Genomic DNA, 27677 nt, shown 5'->3' with positions numbered 1-27677 from the left:
ATTTAACGTATTGTGTTTAAATTTGAAGCGATTATATATTACTATAATTTCCCACATAATGATTTTAGCCTTTTAATGAAGACATCCTCTTAGATTGCAATTATTGAAGGTAAGTTTTGATATTCGTTCAACCATGTAAATACCGTAGCTGTCATACTTACCGTTCACGTCTCATTGTCGAGGAAAAATTGAAGAAAACCAGGGAGGAAAGAAAAAGAGTAATCCTCTTGTGTTGTACTAGACGCGTCTCGCCCTTTCTTCATATCTCTTGCTGTTTCTTTCTCTCTCATGTTTCATGTCACAGATTCATCAAAAAATCATCCAGGAATCAGGAAAACTCTACGTGCTTTTGATTTTCTGAGATGCCAAGAAGAAGCGGAGGGGCCAACAGGATCATAAGAACAGTAATAATTGCATCGAAGGTCTGAAGAAGAAGATGCTAATTTCTTGCTAATGGGAGATTCTGGTTCAAATTCAAACTGATAATTACTTTTGCTCGATATGGTGTTATCAGCAAACCCATCAAAATGTCATACAGAAACCATTTTCATCTTATCATAAATAAAGATAAAGATATTAGCTTCCCAAGAATCAGTTTAGAACCCAATATATAACACGTGGAGTTTTGTTGAATTTTGAAGGCAGAATGGTAAAAGAAGCAAAGCAAGGTAGAGAAGAGAGTAATACAAGTACTCTTGGAAGGGTTTGCTGAAATCTGATTAGCATCTCTAGGGTGAGAGCATGTGAATTAAAGCTGCAAGAATCATAAATGTAAAATCCCAACAAATCATCCAAACGAAAGCATACAAATCCTCTGAGAAGTTATTGAAGAAGAATACATTAAGCTGGATGTTGCACTCTCTCTATCTTTTTCTACTTCTCTGTGTCATCAGCCTATACATGTAATTAAGAATATTTGAGTCTAATGATTTCAAAAATTTTGGGGGTATGAAACAAAAGAGCAGAAATATAATTAAAAGTGTGAAAAAGACACAAACAAATTAGATTAATAGATTACCAAGCTTTTACAACGAAAAATTGCCCCCAGAATGTAAAACTCTCCAACTCAATTCCACTGCTACCATGAGGATACATAGCATGAGAAGGGAAAATGAGTTTACGTGATACATTATAGAGGCACGTGAGGTTGAAGCCCTCAAGAAATTCATATCCAAGTCGGGAGAACGCTGTGAACGGTGATTAGAGTGAGACAGGCATGTGCACCAGGTTTGAGGTTTCTAATAGAGAAATTTGATGATAAAGTTAATAAGATGGGCAACGTCAAAAACGCAAAGGTGACTAAATGGATTATAATGTATCAAATTAAAATATTGAAAAACGAGATATATACCACAATGCAACAATACAACACCTACCAACTGAACTGCCCAAACCCCCGTCTTTTGAAACGAAAAGTTAAGATACTACAATGCCCACATTACGGCTTTGGATATTATGGCACTTGGGAACTAATTTTAGTGCTTGTCGTAGTTTCTATAATTTAGATTTGAAGTTTTCAACTAGTAATTTTTAAATAAAAAATTTATTTTAAAAAAATTTATAGTTAAGATATTACATTTATGTTGAACTATGTACCTGTTAAAAGTATTTTGTAAAGAACAAAAATATTAAATATTAAATCTCAATCATCTATATTAAATTTGAATAGTTGAGATTCGAAGAGTATCATGATGCTTATCACTATGATAAGCGCTGAAACTAACTTGTTCCATAAAACTTGTTAGTATCATAAGATGGATAACTTAATAAGTACGGACTGAAAACTACATCTCAAGAAAAGCACTCATGACCGTCAATCGTGTATCATGTAGCATAAACAAGGATAATTGACTAAAAGAAGGAATTACTATGGGGCCATGACGAAACCACATTATGATGGTTGGATCTACCATACAGAAGAATGATTTTAGAAGGAACAAGAGTAAAAGTTAGACCTTTATATAAAAGTAGTCATTAGATCCAATAGACAAAAAAAATCTTACAGTTCAAGAGCAAATTAGGCTCAATTTTCTTTCGATTCCCTTTTCACCTAAAAAAAACTAAATGAGAAATGAGAAATCAATATCATAAGCCATAAAAAGGGATGACTGCTAACGAGTAAAGAAGAATAGCGTTTAGAAAAAAAGAATAGTACTATGTACATATACATTAATTAGAACATTTACTCTTTATAGTAGGAAGAAGATAGGACAGGATCCTGTCTTATAATTACGTAGAATAGTACTATATACATATACATTAATTAGAACATGTTTCTGGGTAGATGAAAAGTATGAATTGTCTTAAAATGACTCAGTTATAATTATGCAACATTTATTTTAATAAAAAATATATTATAAACTTGTGAATTATATGATTGAAAAATGACAAATAAAAGACAGAAACATATATTTTGAGAACGCAAGGTTAAGTTAATTCACTCAATTATTTATATACTTTGAATGAGAATTATGATTTTCCCTTTGTGACCTTCTGAACTGTTCCCTGAGACATCACATGAAGACTCTGTAAGCATTCCTAGGGGCATTAGATGACAAGGGACAAGTGAATTCCATTTTCTTGACAATAGCGTAGATATGAAAGAGAATTGTCCCCCACCCCCAAAAAAACAACCCCATTAAAAAAATTATAAAAATTCTACATGCAAGTTTGCTTTTTCACAGAAAAGAATTATGAGAAGTATTTGCTTTTCCTTTTTGCCATTTTCAATCAAAAAATCAAATGAGGCAAGTAAATTTCATGTCTATCGTATTGTCAAGAAAATGGAATTCACTTGTCAAAATGAGGCACGTTTCTTATCTTCATCTCTCTCTGCCTCACTGTTATCCAAATTTACGTGTTTTAAGAAATGAGTTGAAGTACATCAACGAAATATTTTTCAGATACATCTTAAAATATTTTGTGATATATTTAGTATTTTAAAATATTTTTTTAAATATGTCCAGCATTTTAAATTATTTTTTGGTGCATCTAGCATCCTAAAATATTTTTCTTAGATGCATTTAGTACTTAAAGTTTTCATGCATCCAGCATCAAAGCAAAAAAAAAAAAAATTAAAATGCTAGACACACCTAAAAAATATTTCCGAATAATGAATGTATCATATAATATTTTAGGATATTGGATGTATCTGAAAAAATAGTTGAGGTGCTGCATACGCTTTTATCTTTTAAGAAATAAGGGTAGCTAGTTTGCATAGGGGCTGTGATCCTACACAGCCTTTTAGAGATCTTGTTAATAAAATCTATTTTTTTTTTTGTAGGGATTAACAGGTAATGGTTAACTACACTCATAGAATATTTCTATTATTGATTATCTTGCCAAGCTATCACATTGAATGGAAAGTAATTATTGCATCTTTGATCACATTCCATCTTTCTTAATATAATATCGATGTTGATGAATAGTTAATCTTGACTTTACTGTTTTGTGATTAATAGATACACCGTTTCTATTAAATATATATATATATATATATCTGTGCGCGCGCGCGCGTATGTATAACGGGATTGATACGAATGCTGGGAAATTTCCTTTTTTTCCTCTTTACTTACATCAACAAAACGATCTAGAGGAGCCTTTTTACAGGAAAAATGTTAATAGAATTCACTGTCTCATTATATATTTGTGATGTGGAATGTGCTCTAAGGGCAACTCCATTTTTTCATACATGCAATTTAATGTCAAATACTTTATGCTATTTTTTATCGTTATCCTTTTCTTTAAATTTGATGACTTGTTTCTGTATTTTTATGTTTTGCTTAAGCTATAAATTGGTCATTGGGGGCATTTTTACCTTGATATGTGCAGAGGTTTCTTTAATTATTTTTTAGCATTGTAGACTACAAACTAGGTCTTGTAATTAGGGCTGGAGGTAGTATAGATTATGATCTTTATCAACTGTAGTATACAACTGTTAATTTTTAATCGCATGGGGGGAAGTAAAATCTAGATAGGAAAAAAAAATGCAAGCTTTACATTTTTAGATACTTTTAATTTGCTAAAAAAGAAAATTAAAGTATTTTTTTATTTCTTTTTGTTCATTGCAAAGGCCAAATCTTTAATATCCTTTACCTTATCATTTTTCTTCTCTCTCAGAGGTTTAGAGGTTTTGTTTTCGTTCTGGTGATTCTCTGGGATTTTGCTTTTATGATTCTCGCAGCTATATATTGCTCTTTGCCAACCAAATTTCAACAAACCCATAAGAGGAGTAATATTACCTCCCGTCCTTCGTATCACTCAGATATTAACCCAAGTAATAATAGTCAAATTTGGAAACCCCATTTTAAAAATCTTCACGCTATATTATTGCCATTTAATGACAATAATGACTTTCTCAAAATCTTCAACAGTGGCTTCACGCTATGTCATTTGATTTTACATGAAAAAGAGAATGCTGAGTTAGGTCCATACTGAATGTTAATACGTCTGAAAATAATTATTCATTTTTAATGAGTAAACAAAAATATCTGCCCTGTATTGTTATTTTTTTAATAATAATAATAATTTGTTCAAAGGCATTGAAATGGAACTACTACAACTAACATTAGAGAGAGAGAGAGAGATCAAAGACATGTTCAATTTTTTTGTTCAACTTGATGGACGTCTGATGTCAGTGATATATCATTTTAGTAAAGAAATACCATCTATGTGTATGATACTATGATAGACCCATCTTATATCATTTTCTTTTTTTTATTCGGATAAGATGTTTTAAAAGCAACTTATATTTTGGATTGCATGAAGTAGTCTTCAACCTGCAATTAGTTGCGGACCTGTCTTTATCATCTCATTAATTAGGATTCAATTTTTTGCACAAAAATATCCACTGACTTTTACTTGGAACCTAATTTAATTCTTGCTCTCATGTTTTCCTTTCGACTAACATCTTCCAATAGGATTCGTTTGTTCTTTCTTGTTGAACTAAATATCGTCATTTTTAAGTTTTTGTTTAGTAAAATACTGAATTGCTTTAACAATCAAGAAAAAAACAAGGCAACAAACAAACAAAAACTAAAAAGCCTTTATCAGCGTCAACCTTTTTATTCAGGAGATAAAGGTTGATCAAGGATTTAAAAAGGATTCTTCATGTTATGGGAGAGCTTTGCTAAATAATCTGCACACAAAAGATCTATCCTAAATTTATAAATTTCCCCCAGATTATTCAAGAAAAAAGGTTCCATTTTTAAGACTACTGTTTTCATTTTTCTAATATCAATCTCTTAATTTTCTCTTTCCATGATCTCAGGAAATCTTCCCTCTTTGATGCAAATGCAAATATTACTGCTCTTATGATCCTGCTGTCTCTCTCTCCTTATGGGCATATCTTCACGAGAGAAGGAAAAAAAAATCAATTTCGTTGATTCCTGAACCATTTTCTTATGAATGTCTGACATACAACATGAGAGAGGAAGAAACCGCACGAGATAAAGAAAGGGTGAGCCATGTCTAGCACAACACAAGAAAACAAAATTGAGAATCTTCTCGGTGCTACTGTTCTCATTATTGTAGCGACTCGCTTCTGTGCTCTCTCAATTCCTTTCCAGTTTACATGAACTTCCTTCGTCTCTCCCTCCCCCTCCTCTATTAGCCAGCTTCATCCAGAAATTCTGCAATTCTGTAAACTAGCTACCCTTTCATCATCTCATCTTGTTCCTCTTGATTGGAAGTGACGTTACATTATACAGTACACCACTTCCAAAAAGTTTCGTTATTTTTAATGAAGGAGCTGAGATTTTCTTTCTTGATTTTGGTTTTTTAGACACTGATGTCTAGTTGGCGAAGATCAAAACAGTCCAGGAGGATAAAGCTTACCCAACTTGAACACGACCTTCAAAGATCAGGCAAGGCCATCTTTTTCCGTTGATTATTTATTTTTGCTCCTACATTTTGGGAAGAGAAATGTATGTGTGATTTTCTGTTTCTATTTAGCATCCTGCTCATTGTCTTCTCCAACGAGGAGTTAGTTTCTTTCTTCACCGAGAATAACGTACGAGGTAAGCTCACCTTTATTTCTGTGGTGATTGTATATTTTGCTGCTGCATTGTCTATCCATACCTCACCTTAAAAACAAATAAAGACGATAAGCCTCATAAATGCGACAAAGTCGTTGGGAGGAGTATAATATATTGGGAAAAAAAAAAGCTTTTTCTAGTTGCCGAAGACATGAAGATGGTCAAATTTGCTAGAGATTATTAGATGCTAGGAATTGCATAGCCAGTAAGAAAAGATATTGTTTTCATATCTCTTAATTTAGAAAAAAATATTATTAATAGCTTAAACGTTGTGGTAAATAAATAATGCGTTGCAGTGCATAGCCAAAAAAAATGTAAATATGATGACAAGAATGGTCAAATTTGCTGGAGATTATGAGATCCACTTGTAGGTGGTAGTTGGCTTGCTGAAGGAACGACATTTTATTTTCAATATTCCAAAATAAGGGATGTGCTATAGCCTCTCTTATCGGTCTAAAAATTATAAAAATATAATTTTTATTCAATAAAAGCTTAGATATAAATGAAATATTCATTTAATAAATCTATAAATTAAAAATATAATCACATAAAAAAATTGTTTACCTATTATTTTTCTGTGTTATAAAAAGTATAAAATCTTTGAGCTCTGAAAGTTCAGGTAACTCATTCATATGATACATGTCACCATTTACAATGTTGTTTAAATGTTTCTATTTGATTCCTCTCCATATGAAATTTACCCATTAAACAAAAGGCCATAACACATCCTAAATTAAAGACATCCATAAGTGAGTCATTTCTACTGTTGTGATCTCTTTATTTTCAGGATGGCCCATAATAATCTCTTGTACTATATTCAAATTCTATTAATAATGTTAATAAAAAATTTCAAATTGTTAGGATAAATAAATGTTAAACGATAATAAAATATTATTTAAATATTTACAAACATGCTTATTATAAGTCAGAAACATCTTGCCTTAAGCCGTTTTGATCTTTGTAAATCGCATATATTTGCTATATATTCATTATTATGATTAGCTTCATAATGGGATGTTATCACGACAATATATCATGGGGTTAAATTTCCATGAACTATTCCTGGTCTATGAAGATTAAATAACCTATGCATCATCCCTTTAATCAAATAAAGCTGCTTTTTTCTAATGAAAAAACACAATAAATATGGAGTATGTAAAGTGTAAACATGTAAATATTTTTTTAATAATTTTTATAATTTGAAATTTGTATAAATATGATCATGATTTTTTTAGGACTTTGGTGAAAATGTCACATATGTTCTAGATAAAATTTGATTAATTAAATTTAGTTATTTTCATTACAAATATTCAAATTGCTGATGATATTTGAGAGGATACTTTACTAAGCAAAAAGATTTGTGTTAAAAATACAGAAAGTATAAATATTCCACTTGATTCAGAAAAAATCCAAAATATGATGTTATGTCAAAAAATTTTTAACATAATTCGTTATCATTTTAATATGAATGATAACATATACAAACATATAGTACTTATATTTTGAAAAAATCCAAAAGATTTGTGCACTATGAATCATTTTGTTATGGACCAACAACCAAGTCTTCTATATATTCGTGGTTGTGATGTAGAAGACTTGCTTGTTGATCCATAACAAAATAACCCATTGTGCACTTATATTTTTCAATAACTATATATTCGTATATGTAATCATTCATTTTAAAATGATAATGAATTATATTGGAAGAATTTTGACATAACATCAAATTTTGTATTTTTTCTGAATCAAGTCTAATATTTATATTTTTGTTACTTTTAACACAAACCTTTTTGTTTTGTAAAGTGTCCTCCTGGATATTATCAGCAATTTGAATATTTGTGGTGTAAATAACTAAATTTAATTGATCAAATCTTATCTAGAACATATGGTCATGTTTAGACAAATTTCAAATTATAAAAATTATTAAAAGATATTTACATATTTACATGCTTCATATTTATTGTATTTTTCCATTAAAAGAAATCAGCTTCATCTGATTAAAAGTATGAGGTATGGGTTATTTAATCTTCATAAACTAGGAATAGTTCATGGGAATTTAACTCCATGGCATATTGTCATGGTAGCATCCTATCATGAAGTTAATCGTTAATAATAAATATATAGTAAAAATATGCGATTTACAAAGATCAAAACAGTTTGGGGCAAAAATGTTTCTAGCTTGTAATAAGCATATCTGTAAGTATTTCAATAATATTTTATTGTCTTTTAACATTTATTTACACTAACAATTTGAAATTCTTTATTAACTCTATTAATAGAATTTGATCATAGTACAAGAGATTATTATTGGCCATCTTAGGAACAAAGAGATTACAACAGTAAACAAGACTCACTTATAGACATCTTTAATTTGGGATGCGCTATGGTTTTTTGTTTAATGGGTAAACTCCATATAGAGAGGAACCAAATAGAGATCATTTAAACAATATTGTAAACAGTGACATGTATCATATGGATAAGTTACTTAAACTTCTAGAACTCAAAGATTTTATACTTTTTTATGACACAGAAGAATAATATGTAAGCAATTTTTTCTATGTGATTATATTTTTAACTTATAGGTTTATTAAATGAATATGTTATTTATATCTAAATTTTATTGAATAAAAAACTATATTTTTATAACTTTTAAACCGATAAGAGAGGTCATAACCCATCCCTTATTTTGAGATATTGAAAATGAAAGATTGTTCCATCAGCAAGCCAACTACCACCTACAAGTGGATCGAAACCGTCTACAATCTTTAAATAATGAAGTTGCGACAATTGTTGAAGGGGTTGAAAGTTGGTACGGAGAAGTAGATTGGCACCTCTTGGTTTTTATCAGAGGAGGCAAAACAAATCATGGTCATACCGTTTGCAAACTAATTCAATTGATTAGAAACCTATCTTCCCATTATGGGTGTTGGATACCTTATATTCAGGTATAAATTATAAATTCTTTAAAATTAATTAATGTTATGTTAATATGTTTAAATATACATTCATATCTATTTTTTTTTAATTTCTTGACTTTTCAGCAAAGATTTTCATCCGCCAATGCATTAGTGGAACATTTTCTTGCAATTTTTCCAATGCTGCTGATAAAAATCTATGATGTCATAGGCTTGGACCTGAATTGTGGGAACACGAGACTTTCAATTTTTTTTCTGATTTTTATTGAAGGAAAAGATCTCTGATGAAACTCTAGTTTGTTATAAATTGAATGAAACATATGACAATTTTGAATGGGCTTTAAGAATAATTTGTGCATCGATCATTCAAAAATATTGCCTGTGAGATATTACAGGGCTTATAGTTCTTTGTAGGATTTGGGCTGGAAATTATATAGGTGAAGCCCAGTAACATTAGAGAAGTCTCCGTAATGATACGATGCGTTTCATAAAGGAATCCTGGCTCTTCATTAGTCTAAAAGTGGTTATTAACCGTTAGTCATTCGGATGAATCATTTCAAGGATTAGCTATCATGGCATAGCAAACTTTTGGTAAATTGTGAGTATAATACATTTTATTGACTGGAAACCAGAGAACCATAAGCTCCCTGTGATTCGGTCTAGCCCCTGCACTTCATACCTTGATCCTAGTATTTTTGAGACCCTCTAACGACAAGGTTGATCAATATTCCATCTGACCGTGGTAAATGTTATTTTTAGAACAACTTATGAAACATGCAGGGTTGTTATGCTTTTTTCCCTATTTATCATTTATCATTTGAACGCTAGAAAGTATTGTTTTTTTCTTTTTCTTCTTCTTCTTCTTTTTTTTTTTTTGCGCAAAGCTTATACATATGTTGGACTTATCTTAAACCTCATGTTAAAATATTTTGGAAAACCTAAACAACCCATCATAGCAGTACAGTAGTAAGAACAGTGGAAGGAAAGATACAGCGTGTTTCCACAATCCATGCAATCTGACGTTGATTCAACCCTCCAACTTATAATTTAAATAAATAAAAAGATTCTAAAACACAGAATCACTTTCTACCTATACAATGTAAAGTAGAGCAACAGAGGCTGACCCGTTTGGATCCAAAAATTGTAACAACCGGGCTTAAAATTTTTCTTTTCAAATAAAAAATGGGTTTAAAAGGAGTTTTTTTATTTATTCATTTTAAGTTTTTTATATAATTTTAATATTATTAATTTTTTTATATTGTTAATGATATTTCAAATATTTATTTATTATTACCATTTTGAAATTAAATTTCATAAACGGGCTTCATAGGGCACCTGTCCTACTTATGTGTTCTGCATGATCTACTAAAATGACTCGGCACTTCCCAAAGCCCCATTTTGATATTTTTCTAGTCAAGTTTTATTGCTTGCTAGAAAGCATAAAGTAACATGTCAAACATTTCACCATCAGCTAGCTATCCAAAGAAAAATTGTTTTATAGACACATGATGCTTTGACCTTGGATGTATTTTCAGTTTATACTGCTACAAATTTTTTTAATATTTCAAGGTTAATTATATTTATATGTAACAACTTTATTAACTTGCTTTAAATAAATAATTGACTTTTTTCGGTGAAACAAATTTTTAGAGGAGTGACTTCTGGGCTCATTACAAGGACATTACATGCCTCCAAGAGTTTGCCACCAACAAAGTCATTAAATTGACAACGGGATTTAACTCTTTACTAACTAAACTCATTCTTATTGGTATAATTGATCATTTTTAGTTGTTCAATAGAAGTATTCGGCTATTCACAAAACAATCAAATAAGAGCACCCTGATGATAGTTTTAAAAGGACAATTAAATAAAGTGATTTTTTTATTTTTTGTCTTTATCATTTTTTATTTACTTTTAATATTTACTATAATATGCATTATAATCATTGAATAAAAACAAGAGAATAGAATTAAATAAAGAATTTACATCAATGGAATTCAAAATCTGATACATTCCGGCCTCCAGATAAACATCATGTAATGTAATTTAAAAGAAATTAATCACTACTTAAGCTCCCTGGTATAAAAAAAAAAAATTGTCCTAGAGATTCTTTGAATTCTAAAAAATCTGTTAACGAAAATACTTAAATATTAGTTTTGAACAAACACCATAACTAAGCTTCACTATTTGCATATGCATCCGTAGCTACCCCAAAGAAATATGGCTTTCCGTTGCCTCAGTGCGACAAAATTGCTACAAATCGGCAACAAACGTGTGTGTGGTAAATATAAGTGACAAACTTTGACTCAAACAAACCATACTGATTTTTTTAAAAACAGTAACTGATTTCCCATAAATCAGTAAATAATTCGCGTACTGCGTGCTCACTAATAATTATAGACATTTATTTGTGGTCACCAAATTCACAAAAAAAAGGAAAAAAAAAAAAAAAAGAAGAAGCTCCTGCTTAATGGGAACCCAGAAAACTATCACCATTCACTAACTATATTTTATCCAAAATATAAGTCACTTGCAGGAAAAATTTTGACCCAAAATATAAGTCACTTAACTAATATTTGTTTTTCAATTTTATTCTTATTTAATTCTCTTTTTTTTTTTACCAGCCCTTATTTAATTCTCATTAAAAAGAGTGAAAAAACTGAAAGATATGAGAATGATTGATAAATGTAAAGAAAGCAAAAAACTTTAATGAGAATAAAATTAAAAAAAATTTAATTTAATGCATTTCTTATTATGTGATACTACCTCCCGTCCTTATTATAAGATCATGTTTGACTTTTTATTTGGTCCTAATTATAAGACCCCAATCCATTTTGTCTCTTATATTTATACTTTTTTTTTCCAAGATAATCCTTCTAATAATGATAGCTCTAGCCAATATACTTAATTAGCAAGGATATTTTAGGAATGACAACACATATTTGTTACAAATAACCAACTTAACTTATTTCCTTAATCTCCTTAAATAAGTCAACTAGGTCTTATAATTAGGACCGGAGGTAGTACTGTGTTATATATAGGTTACATATATTTAAAAATCAAAGTGATACTATCAGATTCAGCCTTTATGATTCTCAGTGGTTTTGTTTCTGTATGGGATTTTGCTTTTATTGCGTTGTGAACTGATTCTTGGGAAGCTGATATCTTTATTTTTATGTATGATAAGATGAATATGTATTCTGTATGACATTTTGATGGGTTTGCAGATAACACCAGAATCTCCCCTAAGCAGTAAATTAGCATCTTCTTCTTCACACCCTCTTTGATGCAAATATTATTGCAGATACCAAGTCTAGTCTCATCTAGATTTTATTAACCATAGTTTAAAACTTAAACCAGTACCCTCTCATCCACACAAGTCTCTGTAATCTTATCCAATGCTTCCAATCATCGAATAATCTATTCAAAAACCACAGAAATAAACTTATACAAAGATTCCACATAATAGGATTGATAAATCATGCACTTCTGCAAATGCAATATTTGAAAATCAGTCAATCAGTCAATCATGCTTAAGTGCACGCATCTCTTTTTTTTTTAATTTAAAACCAGGTTTTAAGCACAAACATCTCATCTGAAATGAGGGTTCCCTTTTCTCTCCCTCTCGAAACTTTGGTATCTCTATGTTTTTTCTAGTTTTTTTATGTATCTTCTTAGCCTTTTAATAGAGTTATGAATACCGTTATAAGAATTGTTAATCATATTATAATTATTCAAAAAAATCCTAATTTAAAAACCTGAAAAAACACGTGATAAATATTATTAATGGAATTGTGAATATCATTATAAGAGTTGTTAATCATGTTATGATTTTTTAAAAATCTAACCAAAAAAAATAGTTTCTGGCTGCGGGATAAATATATTATTTGATCTCCCAGAAGGCAGAGCTCATGGTGCTTGGGATAAATTTCAAGAATGCAGTCAATGAATCTGGAGGGACCAGGTTGGCTCGAAGCTTGTAAATTTATTTAATGAATTGGGACATGTTCATCATCAAGTTATGAATAGCTTTTTCTCACAACCAGTACGCAGCTTAGACTTGGCTCTCCCCCTGACACTATCTCCGATTCTTATAACAGCTGACTAACTAATTGGGAATATTAAAAAAATTAGTTATTTTATAATAGTTAATTAAATAATTTGAAGATATTAAGAGAATTAGTTAATTTAGCCATTCATAACCCATGTATATTAACCTGTCTAAACTATCATATTTAATTATATGTATTGGACTACCTTTTGGTGAGAACCCATTAATAGATACTATCTTTAGTCCTTATTTGTTTCAATTTGAACTCAAACCAGATATCAAGGACCGCAGATAATATAATCAATAGGAATAATTTGAGAAAAAAATTATAAATTTGGAAAACAAAGTAAATTGAGAATCAAATTCAATCCCACAATAAGTGTTTTACATATCAGGATCCTCGCATAATCATCTTCCTCCTTTTCTTCTTAGAATTCTTTTTCCACCCTTAACTCAAAAAATAAATGATTCAAATGTAATATTTTATAAAACTATTGAAAAAATATTTTAGAAATTAATTTTTATGCTACATGTGTGAATTGTTCATATTAAATTTTAACATTTTAAATTTATTTATATTTTAATAATATTCTATGAAGATATTACATCTAAACAACCCATTTTTGGATCTAAGGTGAAGAAAGGATTCTGAGAGGAAAAGGGGGAAAAAAATTGACTAAAGTATACTTTTAGTCCTTTAAATTTAAATCAAATTTCAACTTAGTCTTTAAATTTAAAAAAGTATATTTTTAATCCCTTAGACTTAACGTCATTAACGAAAAATACTCACTCAGGGATTTCAAAATAATAACTCAGTATTTGAATGCCAACATATTAATTTTTAATTTAAAATATGTAAATAAAAAGGAAGGAAAGAAAATTACTTATTTTACAATTATTAAATTTCAAACAAATTGTTGATAAGAGTAAGGTTTTATTTTAAATATTTTAAATTAAAAATTAATAAGTCAACATTTAAATACTTACTCATCATTTTAAAATCATTGAGTCAGACGTTGAGTCAGTATTTTCTGTTAATGTGGTTAACGATATTAATTTAAACAAATTTAAAGAACTACACTGAAACTTAATGCAAATTTAAAGGAGTAAACGTAATATTTTTACCTAAAAAAGTTTTAAGAGGATATGGATCTAATCCATATTTTACATATAATTAATGTTATATAAATTTTAAATTTTTTATGTTAAAAAAAAAACATTATCGTTCAGGCATTATCACCAGTCACTACTCCCCAAAGGCCCAAAAGCCACGTCCCAACTCTCTCAAAACCTTTTCTAATGGCTATATCCTTCCTTCATCTCTTCTTCTTCCTCCTAAAGACGTTCCAAATTCAACGTCCAATCCTCCTCACAAAAAATTTACTGCTTTTGGTCCTAATTATAAGATCTCACTTATAAACTATAAACAAGATCTTATAATTAGGATTGGTGGAAGTAATTTCTTTTTTTGTACAAAAAAGTTTAGGTGAGTTTACTCGAACCCATGACTTTGTGTATTATGATTTGACTTTTTATTAATTAGATTAATTCTTATTAGTTGATAGTTATTATTCATGAATCATAAAAGTTCACACAATCCGGCATTCATTTCAAACACACAAAAGGGAAGATCCACCAGAAATAATCTTAAGTGGCGTCGTAAAAGGTGTTAAGTGGGGTGGCCCATTAAATCTTACAGCTTATCTGTTCATTTCGCCTATTACTTTCATAGTGCAGTCTCATTATTTTCTTAATACTAAAATTGAAAATGATATGAAATGAAATAGGATTTCTGGCTTAATTAGTGAGACAAGGGAATAACTTAGGATAATCAACATATCTGAAAGATCTTGACAGTGTTTATTTGCCAATATTTGTATTATTTTTTCATATAACTTACATGTAACTATAATTGCTGAAACTTATATATTAACCCTTTTTTTTCCTGCCAAAAAGAGGAATGTATTACTAAAAAGTGAAGCTTATAACAAACCAAAAACCTACAACTACTAACAACTAAAGAAACTGCGAGAAACACACAAAACAACTGACAAACGAAATCAAAAAACAGCAGAATCACCCAACCTCTAGCACCACATCCTTCGCATCTCTCAACTCTCATCATCAAAGCATAGATATTAAAACAAGCAATAATAGTCAAATTTGGAAAACCCCATTTTAAAAATCATAGTTGAAGTCCTTGATTTGATCAAAATGCTTTGGCTAGATTTTTTTTAAAATTGTAAGAACCATCGTATAATTGGTTGCTATTTTTGCAATACATTTTTTTTCTAACCAAGAATCATCAAATAAATAGAATGATAAAGAAATTTGGTACAAATTTACCTCATAAATTTAAAAAATTAACATTGAACATAGGAAGTATCGGGACAAATTTGCATCCTTAAACCTTTAATTTCTGGGGGCAATTTTGGGCACGTTTCAGATCCTTCAAGTAGGGGCATGGTCCTCTATCCTTTTTAAGTGCAATTTCGGGTATGCTTGCTTATCAACTTTTCTGAAAAAGCATATTAACAGTAAGTTTCTATTCTTTTGTTTGCATTGGGAAGGCTCACAAAAAGCTAATCCATCATCTATATCCAATTTTGTTGAATCATTAAGAGACCCTGTCTTGCATGTTCAAGCAAGCTTAAAAAACTCTTCAAACAGCAATAATATTTAAGATTGCTGTCAGAAGAACAGGAGGCTCATTTATTTTTGCCCACTCTGACATGTTAGATGTGATAAATTTGGCATTATGCAGAAACAATTAAGCAAGCAAGACCGTAATAAGCTTCTGTGCAAAATATCCCTCAACCATCCATGAAATTCATCCAATAATGAGAAGTTCACTATGTATTAATGTTATTAAGGACTTAACTGTTTGAGTTACTCTTAGCCTTAAATATGCGACTTACATCTCATATTCATCAAATTTTCTTAAATTATCTCCTATTGATACTCCTTTAAATATAATTAAGTAGGAGATAATTATGATGTTTTTAAAAAAATATGTCATATTTCTTATAACTAACTCTAGTTAATTAACTAACTTATATAATTAAAGCAGACACAAACATATAATAAAATATTATTAATAGGAAAACTGCATCAAAACATAATGTCCTCTCCGTGACAGTAACATCTTAACATGCATTCACGCTATTCCACTGCCACCCTAAGGATATATAGCATGAAAAGGGAAATAGCTAACAGGCAACCATGCGAGATCATTTCTGATAGAGAAATTTGATCATAAGTTGAAAATTAGATAATATATATAATAATAATCAGCAAATTCAACACAACTCAATTGCAAGAAATTTGGATAAAAAAAGAGGTGCTCATGAGTTCGAATATTAAGGCACATTTAGGTGGAACAATGGTATAAAAGTATCACCAAATCACATTCAACTTAACACCAAATGTATGAGAGGTGTTAATATCGTTCCATGATTTCTTAACTAAGTTATTGATGGTGTAAAAATATCACTTTTTGATTTTATTAAAAAATCTGTTGTTAATTACTGTACTAAACTTATTAACGGTGTTATAGAACTTATTAACTGTGTTGCTAAAATTATAAAAATATCACTTTTTAAATTTTCTAAAAAATCTATTATTAACTGTTATACCAATATTAAAAAATTTGTTAATCGCATTATTGGACTTGAAAAAATACCTAACAAAATAGTTGCCAGCCCTGGCTAGCTATCGGAGCTCCTTGATTGACCAACAAGTAGGGGTGCTTAGTGTTTTTTGGGGAAAAAAAACAATACGGTTATTTCAGTAAACTTGCAAATCCTAATTTGGCAGCTTATATCTACACTGAAATTTTACTTATTTAGATGACTATTTGGAGATTTCAAAATTTATGAAACATTTTTCTGTTATGTTTGTATTTATTTATCTATTTATTATTTAAACGTCACAATCTGATCTCTTCACCATCCACAAGCCATAAATAATAGACAAAAAGAGAGCAAAACAGCAATCTAAAAAGCTAAGATGTGTTTGAAAAAAAATTATTGCAGTGGTAGTAAATACCCTTTAAATGAAATTTGTTTTCTTTCTCTTTCTCTCTCTCACTAAAAAACACAGAAGTGAAGCCTGACAAGCAGATTCCTCCTTGACCTAGGTTACTGGTAGGCCTCCCATGCGATTGACATATAAATGAATCAGAGAAAGAAGACGCAAAAAACAAAAGGCTGAGCAAGCTAATTAAATGGCACTTTCCCATTTTCATGATAATCTTGGTCAAATAGCAGCGGATAGATATTCCAGAACGTAGGAATAGCAATCCCATCACGCAAGCTGGCTTCTTCACTTTGATTCTCAACGAGGCATGTTTTTTTCTTATCGTCGTCTCTCTGCCTCACTGTTGTCCAAATTTACATGTTTTGGGAAATAAGGGCAGCTAATTATTTTTTAGCATTGTAAATTTGCAATATATAGATTATGATCCTTATCAACAGTTGTATATGACTATCATTTTTAATCGCATGGGAAAGTAAAAGGGAGAATTAAAAAAATACATTTAAATTTTAAAATTTTAAATTAGTATTGTTCATTATATTTTAATAATAATTGACAACATTTAAAAAAAATAACAATATATTTTTGTAGTTACTTCTAATTTGATGTTTTGAAATCTTTGAGGTATTTTTTGGGTTTTTCTAGAAGTAAAATCTAGATAGGAAAAAACATGTAAACTTTACATTTTTGGATACTTTTAATTTGCTAAAAAAGAAAATTAAAACATGTTTGATTTCTTTTTATTCATTGCAAGGCCAAATTTTTAACATCCTTTCCCTTATCATTTTTCTTCTTTCTCAGATGTTTTGTTTTCGCTCTGGTTATTCTCTGGTATTTTGCTTTTATGATTCTTACAGATATATATTGCTCTTTGCCAATCAAATTTCAACAAACCCAGAAGAGTAGTATTACCTAACGTATCTCTCAATATTAACACAAGTAATAATAGTCAAATTTGGAAAACGCCAGTTTAAAAGTGTTAATTGAAGTCTTTGATTTGACCAAACTGTTTTGATCGGGTTACTATTTTTGCAATACATATTTTTTTCCCTAACCAAGAATCATCAAATAAATAGAATGATTAAAGAAATGTGGTTCACCATGCAAAACTTGGAAGAATAATATCTCTACTAACTTTTCTTTCCACTTTCTCTCCACTTAATTTCTTTATCACTGAATTAACTTATAATGGTTGAGATTTAAAATTAAGTAAAAATATTATTATAATATTAAATATTATAAAAATTTATCACATTAAACTACTTATATCAAATTTTAACACTTAACCGTATAAGTTTATTTATATAGTTTTTATTATTTAATATTTAATATTTTTATAATATCTTTATAAAATAAATTTTAACCATTAAAATTTGATCTAATGATAAAAATATTAAGCGAAGGAAAAGTGCAGAAAGGGGCTGGTGGAGACATCCTCTTCCACAAAACTCATCATAGCAATTAATAACGATACAACATATGGACGGTGAAGTAGGAACTGCAGCATTCGTGCTTTTTGTTTCCTCTCTCTTTTTCTCTCTTACTCTCTACTTTACTCATCCTCATTTTTTTTCTTTTCTCCTGCAAAATTAAAGAGAATGAATACATTTCATAGAATCACTTGTTATCGAAAGAAAAAATTTAAAGCAAAAAATAATTAAAATAAATTAAGTAGCTGAAAAATATTTATAGATTACATATTCGATATAATATAATCAAAATCTATACTCATTTAAATATAAAATATGCACTTATATAAAATCTATACCTGATGTTTCTAAGTCAAAACTTTTAAATCATCCGTAATTTAACCTAAGTTTTTTTTTTAACCTGTGGAATGCTTTTGCTTGATTAGTTTTGATTATTATATAATTTCTATAATGCATACATGCATAATTTCTATGTTTGCCTTGGAATTTAAATTGGAAGTCAAGGGATTATCATCAATAATTTGCTCTATAATATTATTAAAATTCCAATGATCCAGATTTAACCTCTTATAAAAATAATGTTATCAAAAAAAATAATAAATTTAAATTGTTAAAAACTGATCTGAACAGTTCACAATTGTATTAAAAAAATTGAAAAAAATTTGCTAATATAACAGTCTGTAACTATAAACTATTCATATTAAATTTTAACAGTTTAAATTCATTTATCTATTTTTATAATAATATTTATTTTTATAAAATGCTATAAAATATTAAATTTGGACTATTGAAGTTTTGATCCAATAATTGTGAAAGGGAAAAAAAATAATGGACGGGAAGAGAACGGGAAGGGTAGTGAAGAGAATCCAAATCCAATTTACACGTCTAAAGCTTAAATATTAACTCTTTTTTTTTTAACTAAAACAAAAAACAAATAATAATGGTCAAATTTGGGAAACCCCATTTTAAAAAATCTTAGGTGCAAGTCCTTGATTTGACCAAAATGTTTAGACTAAATTTACTTAAAATTATAAGAATCATCATGTGAATAGAATGATTAAAAAAATGCGGTTCATCATGCAAAGCTTATCAACAATCGCACTGCGAAGCAAGAGCTGAGATATTTGACATGGAATATGCAAAATGTTTGTCATTTATTTCTCCCTTTTTTGGTACCTTTTGTTCCTTTTCTCTTTTTCCCTTCTCTTTTTTTCTCGTTTTCTTTTTTTCCCTGCAAAGAAAGAGAATGAACAGATTTCATAGAATCACATTTTATCTTAAGAATTAAATTTAAAAAGAAAAGTAATTAAAATGAATTAAGTAGGTGTAAAATATTTATAGATTATATATTATGGGTTTAATATAACATTCAAAATCTACATCTATTTAAATATAAAGTATACCCCTTATTACCCACATACCAGGTCTAGTCTCGTGTAGATTATATTCACCACAGCCTGAAACTCGAACCCGTGCCCCCTCATACACATCCGCCTCTGTAATCTTATCCAATGTTTTGAATCCCCGAATAATCTTTCCAAAAACCACATGAAACCTACACAAAGATTCCAAGTAATAGGATTAGTAAATTATAAACTTCTACAAATACAATATTTGAAGACCTAACAATCTGTATTCACACCCTAGCCACCCATTAGAAGGAGTATAACGGGGCAGAACATAATACTAAACATATAAACAAACCTGTCCAGACTCGAATCTGGTTTCAAGGTGATTACAAAATGTGATCCGATTCCATAACGATCACAAAGGTTCATGGTTAGAAGGCCCCGTTCATCGTGTTTAAGTCGAGGCATCTCAACTGAAATAAATAACAAGAACAATGTAAATACCTTGTTTACCAAAATATATACTCACACAAGTAAGAATTTAAATGGATATTATTGGCATTCTCACTTGGGAAATTTGCACGATAGATACTTTCCCCACAAGTACCTGCAAAAATATTTCTTTAAAAAATAAGACGCATGAAGTGTAAGAAGGGAAAAAAATGAAATTTATAGAAAACTGTAATTGGACTACATGAAACTTATACTTGAAATTAACGCAAACGATGAAAAACTCACTCCAAAATTTATATTCAACTACCATACATAATCCACAGAGTGTTACTCAGATGGATTAAGCTTCAAGCAGTAAAGAAAAGGAAAGAAAATAAGGGAAACACCAACTGAATACAAGAAAGACCTATTAAATGACTCACACTATAACACATGCAATGCATGACCCAAAAAAAAAAGCACATGTTTTCATTTATTTAGTAATTAGTAATAGTAATTGCTACACAAGATGATATGACCAAAAACATGAAATGAACAACTTCAAAAACGTGAAAGTGACTCAATATATTGTGCAAATTACAATGTTGAAAAACTAGATAAGTGTGTCATCCCAATTTAAATGCAACAATAGAAAAGATACCCCATGGACTGAATAGATCCCCGCCCTGCAAAATGAAAACCAGCTATCATTATAAAGTTAAGATACAACAATGCATACAAAAAGGCTGGACATTATGAAACTTATTAGCATTATAAGATGGATAACATAGTAAGCACAACTTAAAACTACATCCCAAGAAAAGCCCTCATGACCATCAACCCTGTATCCTACAACATAAACAAGGATAATTGACCAAAGGAATCACTGCTGAGCCATGATCAACTTTAACCACAACATGATGGATAGATCTACAATACAAGAGAATGATCTTTAGAGGTAACAAGAGTTAAAAAATATATCTTCACATAAGAGATGTCGCTCAGAATCTGATAGAAGAAAGAGCCCTTGTAATGTAAGGGTAAACCTGTTTTTGGCCCAATTCCCTTTTCACCTGAACAAAGAGGAGAACTAAATGAGAGGTGGGGAACATATATCATAAGCCATAAAATCTAAATACATTAGCATGTACAAGGGCTTGTTCAATTAGTCAGTTTTACTAGAGGGCAAAAACCATCAAATTATTACCAGTACATAAAGCACGGAAATTTTCTGCAGTTGCAGGTGCAACATCTTTGAATAGCTGCACAGACGAAAGAATTTATTAAGTTGCAAAATCCACAAAAACAAAAAGTTTCATCATGTATCACAATAATCATTGTAATCCAAAAGTATTGGAAAGAAAACCGGTACCTCAAAAATCATCCGTCCAACATACACCTTATCTACAGAGACATCCATATAAACCAGGGGATTCTTCTTCTCTGCCATCGTCTTTCTATTTTTGAGTCAGAACTCAAGCCAACAACCACTGAAGTCACAGAATTCAGCAAAGGGTCACCAATTAATTATTAAGTAGTATTACATAAGAAGAAGACGCTGATACTAGCTATAACCTGATTTTTTATTCAAAATTCCATTCAACAATTGGAGCACAAGCCTCACTGTAAAATTCTAACTAAGAGGGAAAAAAAAAACACATCGTACGCAGCATTGTCATTGTCCCCACACACACCTTCTTGGACACAATTGGGTTTAATCATTTCAAAACACTTCTCTTTTCTGCTTAATCTCCTATACATTCAAAACACAATTGGACACTGTTCTTATGATTACAGTTACACCAAATAAAAGTACAACCACCAGTTGCAAATCATCAAATTTTCAACATATTTTCTTCATCTTGTTCGAGCACCAAATCTATTGGGGGAAAAATAAAAGAATCATGTATCAGCACATAGTATTAAAGGATGAAAAATGCAACAACACATAACATTTTGGGAAAAAAAAAACTGTGTGAACTCTATTAGCACCAAATCTATCTTCTTCATCATTGTTGCCAATCCAGAAAAAGTCAACAGCATGCTACTTTATCCAAATTTAATCCTACTATTCGATTTAATTTTGTGGTAGCATATCTAGAATTATAAAAACCAATACCGCTTTATTTGAATTTAATCTTACTATTTAGTTGACATGATCCTTCTTTATATATAGCGCAATCGACAACAAATGGAGAAGTTCACAATCATAGCCAAAGGTTTATGTATTAATATTGGTATAAATTAATCAGTTCTATGACTAAAGTAACAGCGAACAAAGTTTAATATTGATTTTTAAATCAAATCAATGAAGGTGGTAAGGCTGGTGGCCGAATGCTCTGAGACAAGGGGTGGATGATCAGTTTTATGACTAACAGAGTAACAGGAAACCAACACAGCGCTTCAGAGTTTCATATATTGATGTTTTTGAAGGAACTAGGAAGATTACCTATTAATTTTGTAGGAACTAGGAAGCTTAGCTATTGATGACCCACAAGCCAGATGAGGATTGAGGACTGAGGAGGAGGAGGAGTCGACGCCGGCGATGCTGTGGCTGGTGAGGTCCGACCATTCAAGCTCGATCAGAGCTGTGGCTTGGGAGTCGACGTGGCTCGTGAGGATTGAGGAGGAAGAGGAGGAGGAGACGCTGCCACCGATGCTGTGGAGTCTGACTGTGGCGAACTCGGATATGGAGGCCGGAGAGTGAGCGGCGCTTGTGGCGAACTCGGATATGGAGGCCGGAGAGTGAGCGGCGCTTGTGGCGAACTCGGATATGGAGGCCGAAGAGTGAGCCGCGCTTGCGGCGGGCACAAACTGAAGCAGAATGCGGCTGTAGTCTGTGAAGTGGAAAATTTGAAATAAGGAGAAGGGAAACCTGATGTGTGGTCCGTGGAGTAAATCTTCTTTTTTTGTCAATTTATCTAACTTAATGCGTCTCATTACCCTTTCTTAACCTAACGTTACTCTTATCATTCGAGATAATTTAAAAATAAACAAAAATAAAAGGAAAATACTTGTATCATTTTCTTTAGATAGTCAAGATCTTTAATCACCCATCAATAGTATCTTCTTTTTTCATATAAATAATTTAATAATAATATTTTAAAAATAAAATACATGTTCATGTGCAATTAAACAACTGGACGTACTAAATATAAAAAAATTGACATAAATATAGTCTAAAATAAAAGCAAATAAAGACCATAAACCTTGTATAGTATAATATATTAAAAAAAATACGTTGCCAAAAATTATAGTCGAATTTGCTATGGATTGTTAGATGCTGTGGGATTGCATACCCAGTAAGAAAAGATATTGATATCTCTTAATTTTGAAAAAAATAATTATTAATTGTCTAAACCTTATGGTAAATAAATATAATGATCTGCAGTGAACAGCTAAAAAATATAAATATGATGATAAATATGTGGCCGCCTGCCACCAATGGCAAGGTTGACTAGCTGCGGTCACACGTGTTCTGAATGATAGGTAGTCTGATAAAGTTTTGACTAAAAGAAAAGATAATTTGATGAAGGATAAAAATACACCTAACATCTGAAAATATTTTTAAGCATCCACACCGTAAAGATGTCATATAGCTTCATTCCCACCTTATCCCTCACAAAGGCTATAATAGTAATTTTTTATCTTTCCCATTACATTGGGAATGAGAGTCTCAAATGTTTGTGATCCATAAGCCTAACTTCCATATCAGAAGCTATAATTCCCTCACAAAATCAGGGGTATTGGCAGAAAAACAGAGACAAGATTTTCCAAGATTCACTACTTATCCTGAGGCTTCACAATAAATCTGCAAAATCTTCTTTAGTAATTTTTTAACTTCCTCGCACGATCAGCCGACACGTTGTTTTTCTGATTCGGACTCAACGCAAATGCACACGTGGCATGATTGCAGCGTGATTCGATTTAAGGTTAGGATTTATCCTATTTAAATTTTGCAACAACTTTTAATATTATATTATTTAATAATTGCATTGAGGATTAGCACAAAAATTAAGCATCTAAATTTTAAAAATTAGATCATAACAGAGTAATGTGATCTTAAACAATTATTTCCAATCTTAAATATATCTGCATAAATTTTAAAATAATAAAACAGTTGACAGCTGACATATTAACATTTAAATTTTAATAATAAATAATGTTAAATATACAAAAATAAGTTCACAGAAAACTGGAAAGTATTTCAACCACTGATGTTTTTATTTATATTCATTATGACAATTATCAAATTAACTAATAAACTTATTTTTTATGAATTTATTATAGAAAAAGGCTTAGGTTAAGTTCTTTTTATATCTATTATGTTAAGTTCTTCAATCACACATAGTCATGAGTATCATTTTTATTGTCCTTTATTTTATACATTCTTAATTAGAGATTATTATAATTAAAATATTTAGGCTTCAAAGTTAATTATTTTTTTCAAAAGTTATACCGGTGTATTATTTTAGACTTGAAATTAGTGCTTAATATCCCACTGCTGTAATAACTTCCCGATAGATGTGGCTACATCATCGCAATTTACTCGCGCATTTTTAAAATTTTAAACTAAAAACTAAACTGTTTTAATTTATTTCAAATTTTAACTTAAATATCGCATCAACTACAACTGCAACACACATATTTTTCATTATTTAATATAATAGATATATTTTTGCTCAAAAAATATAATACAGAGATAATTATAAAACATCAAATTTGGATGACAGTTTCCAAAATTGCTAAAATATCATGATTTTGATTACCTAAAATGGATTAATTGATACATGATCATATCAGAATTTTCTGGCACTACAAAAAAAAAAGTCTTTTAAACCGGTTATAATAGGTCTTTGACACCGACAATACAACCAGTATAGAAATAGCTAGTGTTAAAAATCCCAACTTTTTTACACCAGCGGGTTTAACCGGTGTAGTAAACGATGCCTTTAACACTGGTTTTAATACAAACTAATGTAAGTATTGGAAATTTAAATTAAAAAAAAAAGCCTATAAGAAGTGGACTTGTTTTAATTAATTATTTTTTCTTATACTAGTTAGTTGTTATTGTGACATTTGTCTCTTGAAAGTTTTTTTTTTTGGCTTGGTTGTTCTATTTCGCTACCTCCAAAGGGGTTAAATGATTTTTTAATATTGAATTTCATGGATAAAATTTAGCTGGATGTCTACTTTGAGTTGAAGGTCATTTCTTTTCTCAAGATCAATGAAGTCAATTGATTGATTATGACCAAGTGAAGTAGGTTTTGGTCGCCAAGAAAACCAAACTGAAGGTTTTGGTTTCCTTTGCAAGCAAACACCCCTACCTAGTTATAATTCAACCATACGAAATGTAGCTTATTACAATCAAAATATTATGCCTAGGATTAGTGAATCTTGCACCCAATTCAAGGGTGGCAACATTCAACTTTACTAAAGCTCGTGGACATCTGTCGTAAGCATACTTCGTGCTTAAATTTTAATCCACACATGTCCAACACTCATAAAAACCACTCAAGCCCTCTCAAGCTGGGGATAAAGCAACCAAACCAAAAAAAACCTCAAAAAAACAAAGTGTAACGCAACTTAACAACTAGCTAATATAAGAACAGCAAATTAACGCACAAATAGCAAGTTACCAACTAGGAAGTTAAGAAACAATAATAAAAAGCAATAAATGCATAAGCAGTAATGTCGACGGCAAAAATGAGCAAAGAAATGAGTTACCTAAGTCGAGAGGGAGTGCATCATGTTGTCAACAATAAAAACCCCAGGACATTGATGACGGAAACCTCGTGATGATAATAGCAACCAAAAAAGATTTCGAACAAAATGAGCACAAGTATTAGGGTTTAGGTAAATAGTTTAATGGAGAAATAAAATGGCGACAATGTTACATACGGCGAGAATAGAAAGGCAACAACAAGGGGGACGAACGACACACGCTGCGAGAGTGTTTGGAGGCCACAAAACTGAGCATAACAGAGCCTTTATATAGCTAGGGCAAACTTTTAACATTGGTTATACATAGAGACCGGTGTCAAAAATGCATATTACATTAGACAAAGGAGAACTGGTGTAAATATTTGTTACTATATTGAATATGTTGATGGTTAGTGTTAAAATTGATTTTTAAATCAATTTTCACCACAACTGGTGTAAATTTTGTTCAACAAAAATTGAGAAAATGACTAGTTTTTGTTCTCTAAACCAGCATTGCTTTCTAGTTTTAGCTAGGGTTTGTTATTGAGAGAGAAACAGTAAAATGCGAAGAAATGACAATAAACAAAAGGAAAAATCCCTTAAAAAGACAGCTAAATAACCTAAATTCTTATTTAGGTCATTAAATTTATCAAATCTCTAATCAGGCCATATGACCTAAAGATGGATTTTAAAACTTTATGAAATAACTTTAATGCCCCTTTCATTAGAAACTAAAAGAAAATTCTAAATTAGCATATTTCATTTTACAATTAACATATTTTAATTCTAAACTAACAACTTTCTATCTTTATAATACATTTACATGAAGTCTTTAATAAAATTTTATTTATTGCAATACAGCTTGAAAAATTAAGAAGTTCAATTATGCAGTTAACAAATTTTAATTCTAAATAATTAAAAGCTTTATATCTTCATAATACACTAACAATAAATATTTGAATAAAACTTGATCATAATATAATCTTCAAAATTAACATGTTCTATTTCACTCTTGATACTTTTCGATTCTAAATTAACATCTTTTTATCTGCATAAAACACTTGCAATAAGTTTTTGGAAAAAACTTGATCATAATATAACCTTAAAAGTTAACATTTTATAATTTACAATTAACTCGTTTCGATTCTAAATTAACAACTTTTTGTCCCCCATAACACACTTGCAGTAAAACTTGATTACTATACAACCTTGAAAATTAACACGTTCAATTATGTAGTTAACAAGTTTTAGTTCTAAATTAACAGCTTTATATCTATATAACACGCTTGTAATGAGTCTTTGAATAAAACTTGGTCACAATACAATCTTGAAAATTAACACGTTCTATTTTACAGTTAGTACATTTCTATTCTAAATTAACAACATTCTATCTTTATAACACACTTGCAATAAGGGAGGAAAATTTAATATAAAAACTAATTCACCACTACTTACTTGATCAATTTTTCGATTTGCAATGTTATATGCTAAGTTTCTCTCATTCAAAGTTCTTAGGCAACACGAGAATGATACAAATTCTCATCTCTCTGGATTTCTAATAAATAGAGTATTAAAGTCATGTCATAAAATTTTAAAATCCCTCTTTAGGTTATGTGACCTGATTAGGAATTTGAAAAATTTAACGACTCAAATAAGAATTTGAGTTATTAAAGTATCTTTTTAAGGGATTTTTCCGAAACAAAAACAAAATAAATAAATTAGAGATC

At 30.1% G+C, this 27677-nt stretch overlaps 2 protein-coding genes across 2 annotated transcripts in view; both read right to left on the bottom strand.

The window, feature by feature from the left end:
• Positions 1-317: 317 nt before the first annotated feature.
• Positions 318-21697, bottom strand: LOC114747266 (peptidyl-prolyl cis-trans isomerase CYP95-like). Its single transcript, XM_028935600.1, has 5 exons — positions 21620-21697; positions 21455-21509; positions 20171-20288; positions 19888-20021; positions 318-463 (listed from the first exon to the last, which is right to left on the bottom strand). Exons 1-5 carry the CDS (start codon positions 21695-21697, stop codon positions 318-320), a joined length of 531 nt encoding a protein of 176 aa, XP_028791433.1.
• The window catches only part of LOC114747438 (peptidyl-prolyl cis-trans isomerase D-like), a 23197-nt gene continuing 15488 nt past the window's right edge, over positions 19969-27677 (bottom strand). Inside the window, exon 8 of the transcript XR_003740394.1 lies at positions 19969-20021. The gene's annotated coding sequence lies outside the window, so the exon portion shown is untranslated. The remainder of the gene's footprint in view (positions 20022-27677) is intronic.

The sequence above is a fragment of the Neltuma alba genome, unplaced genomic scaffold (genome assembly GCF_004799145.2).
Source record: "Neltuma alba isolate B1F8T4 unplaced genomic scaffold, ASM479914v2 tig00000129_pilon, whole genome shotgun sequence".
Taxonomy (NCBI): Eukaryota; Viridiplantae; Streptophyta; class Magnoliopsida; order Fabales; family Fabaceae; genus Neltuma; species Neltuma alba.
The sequence above is the reverse complement of the archived record's forward strand: the minus strand, read 5'-3'. Positions and strand labels throughout refer to the sequence as shown.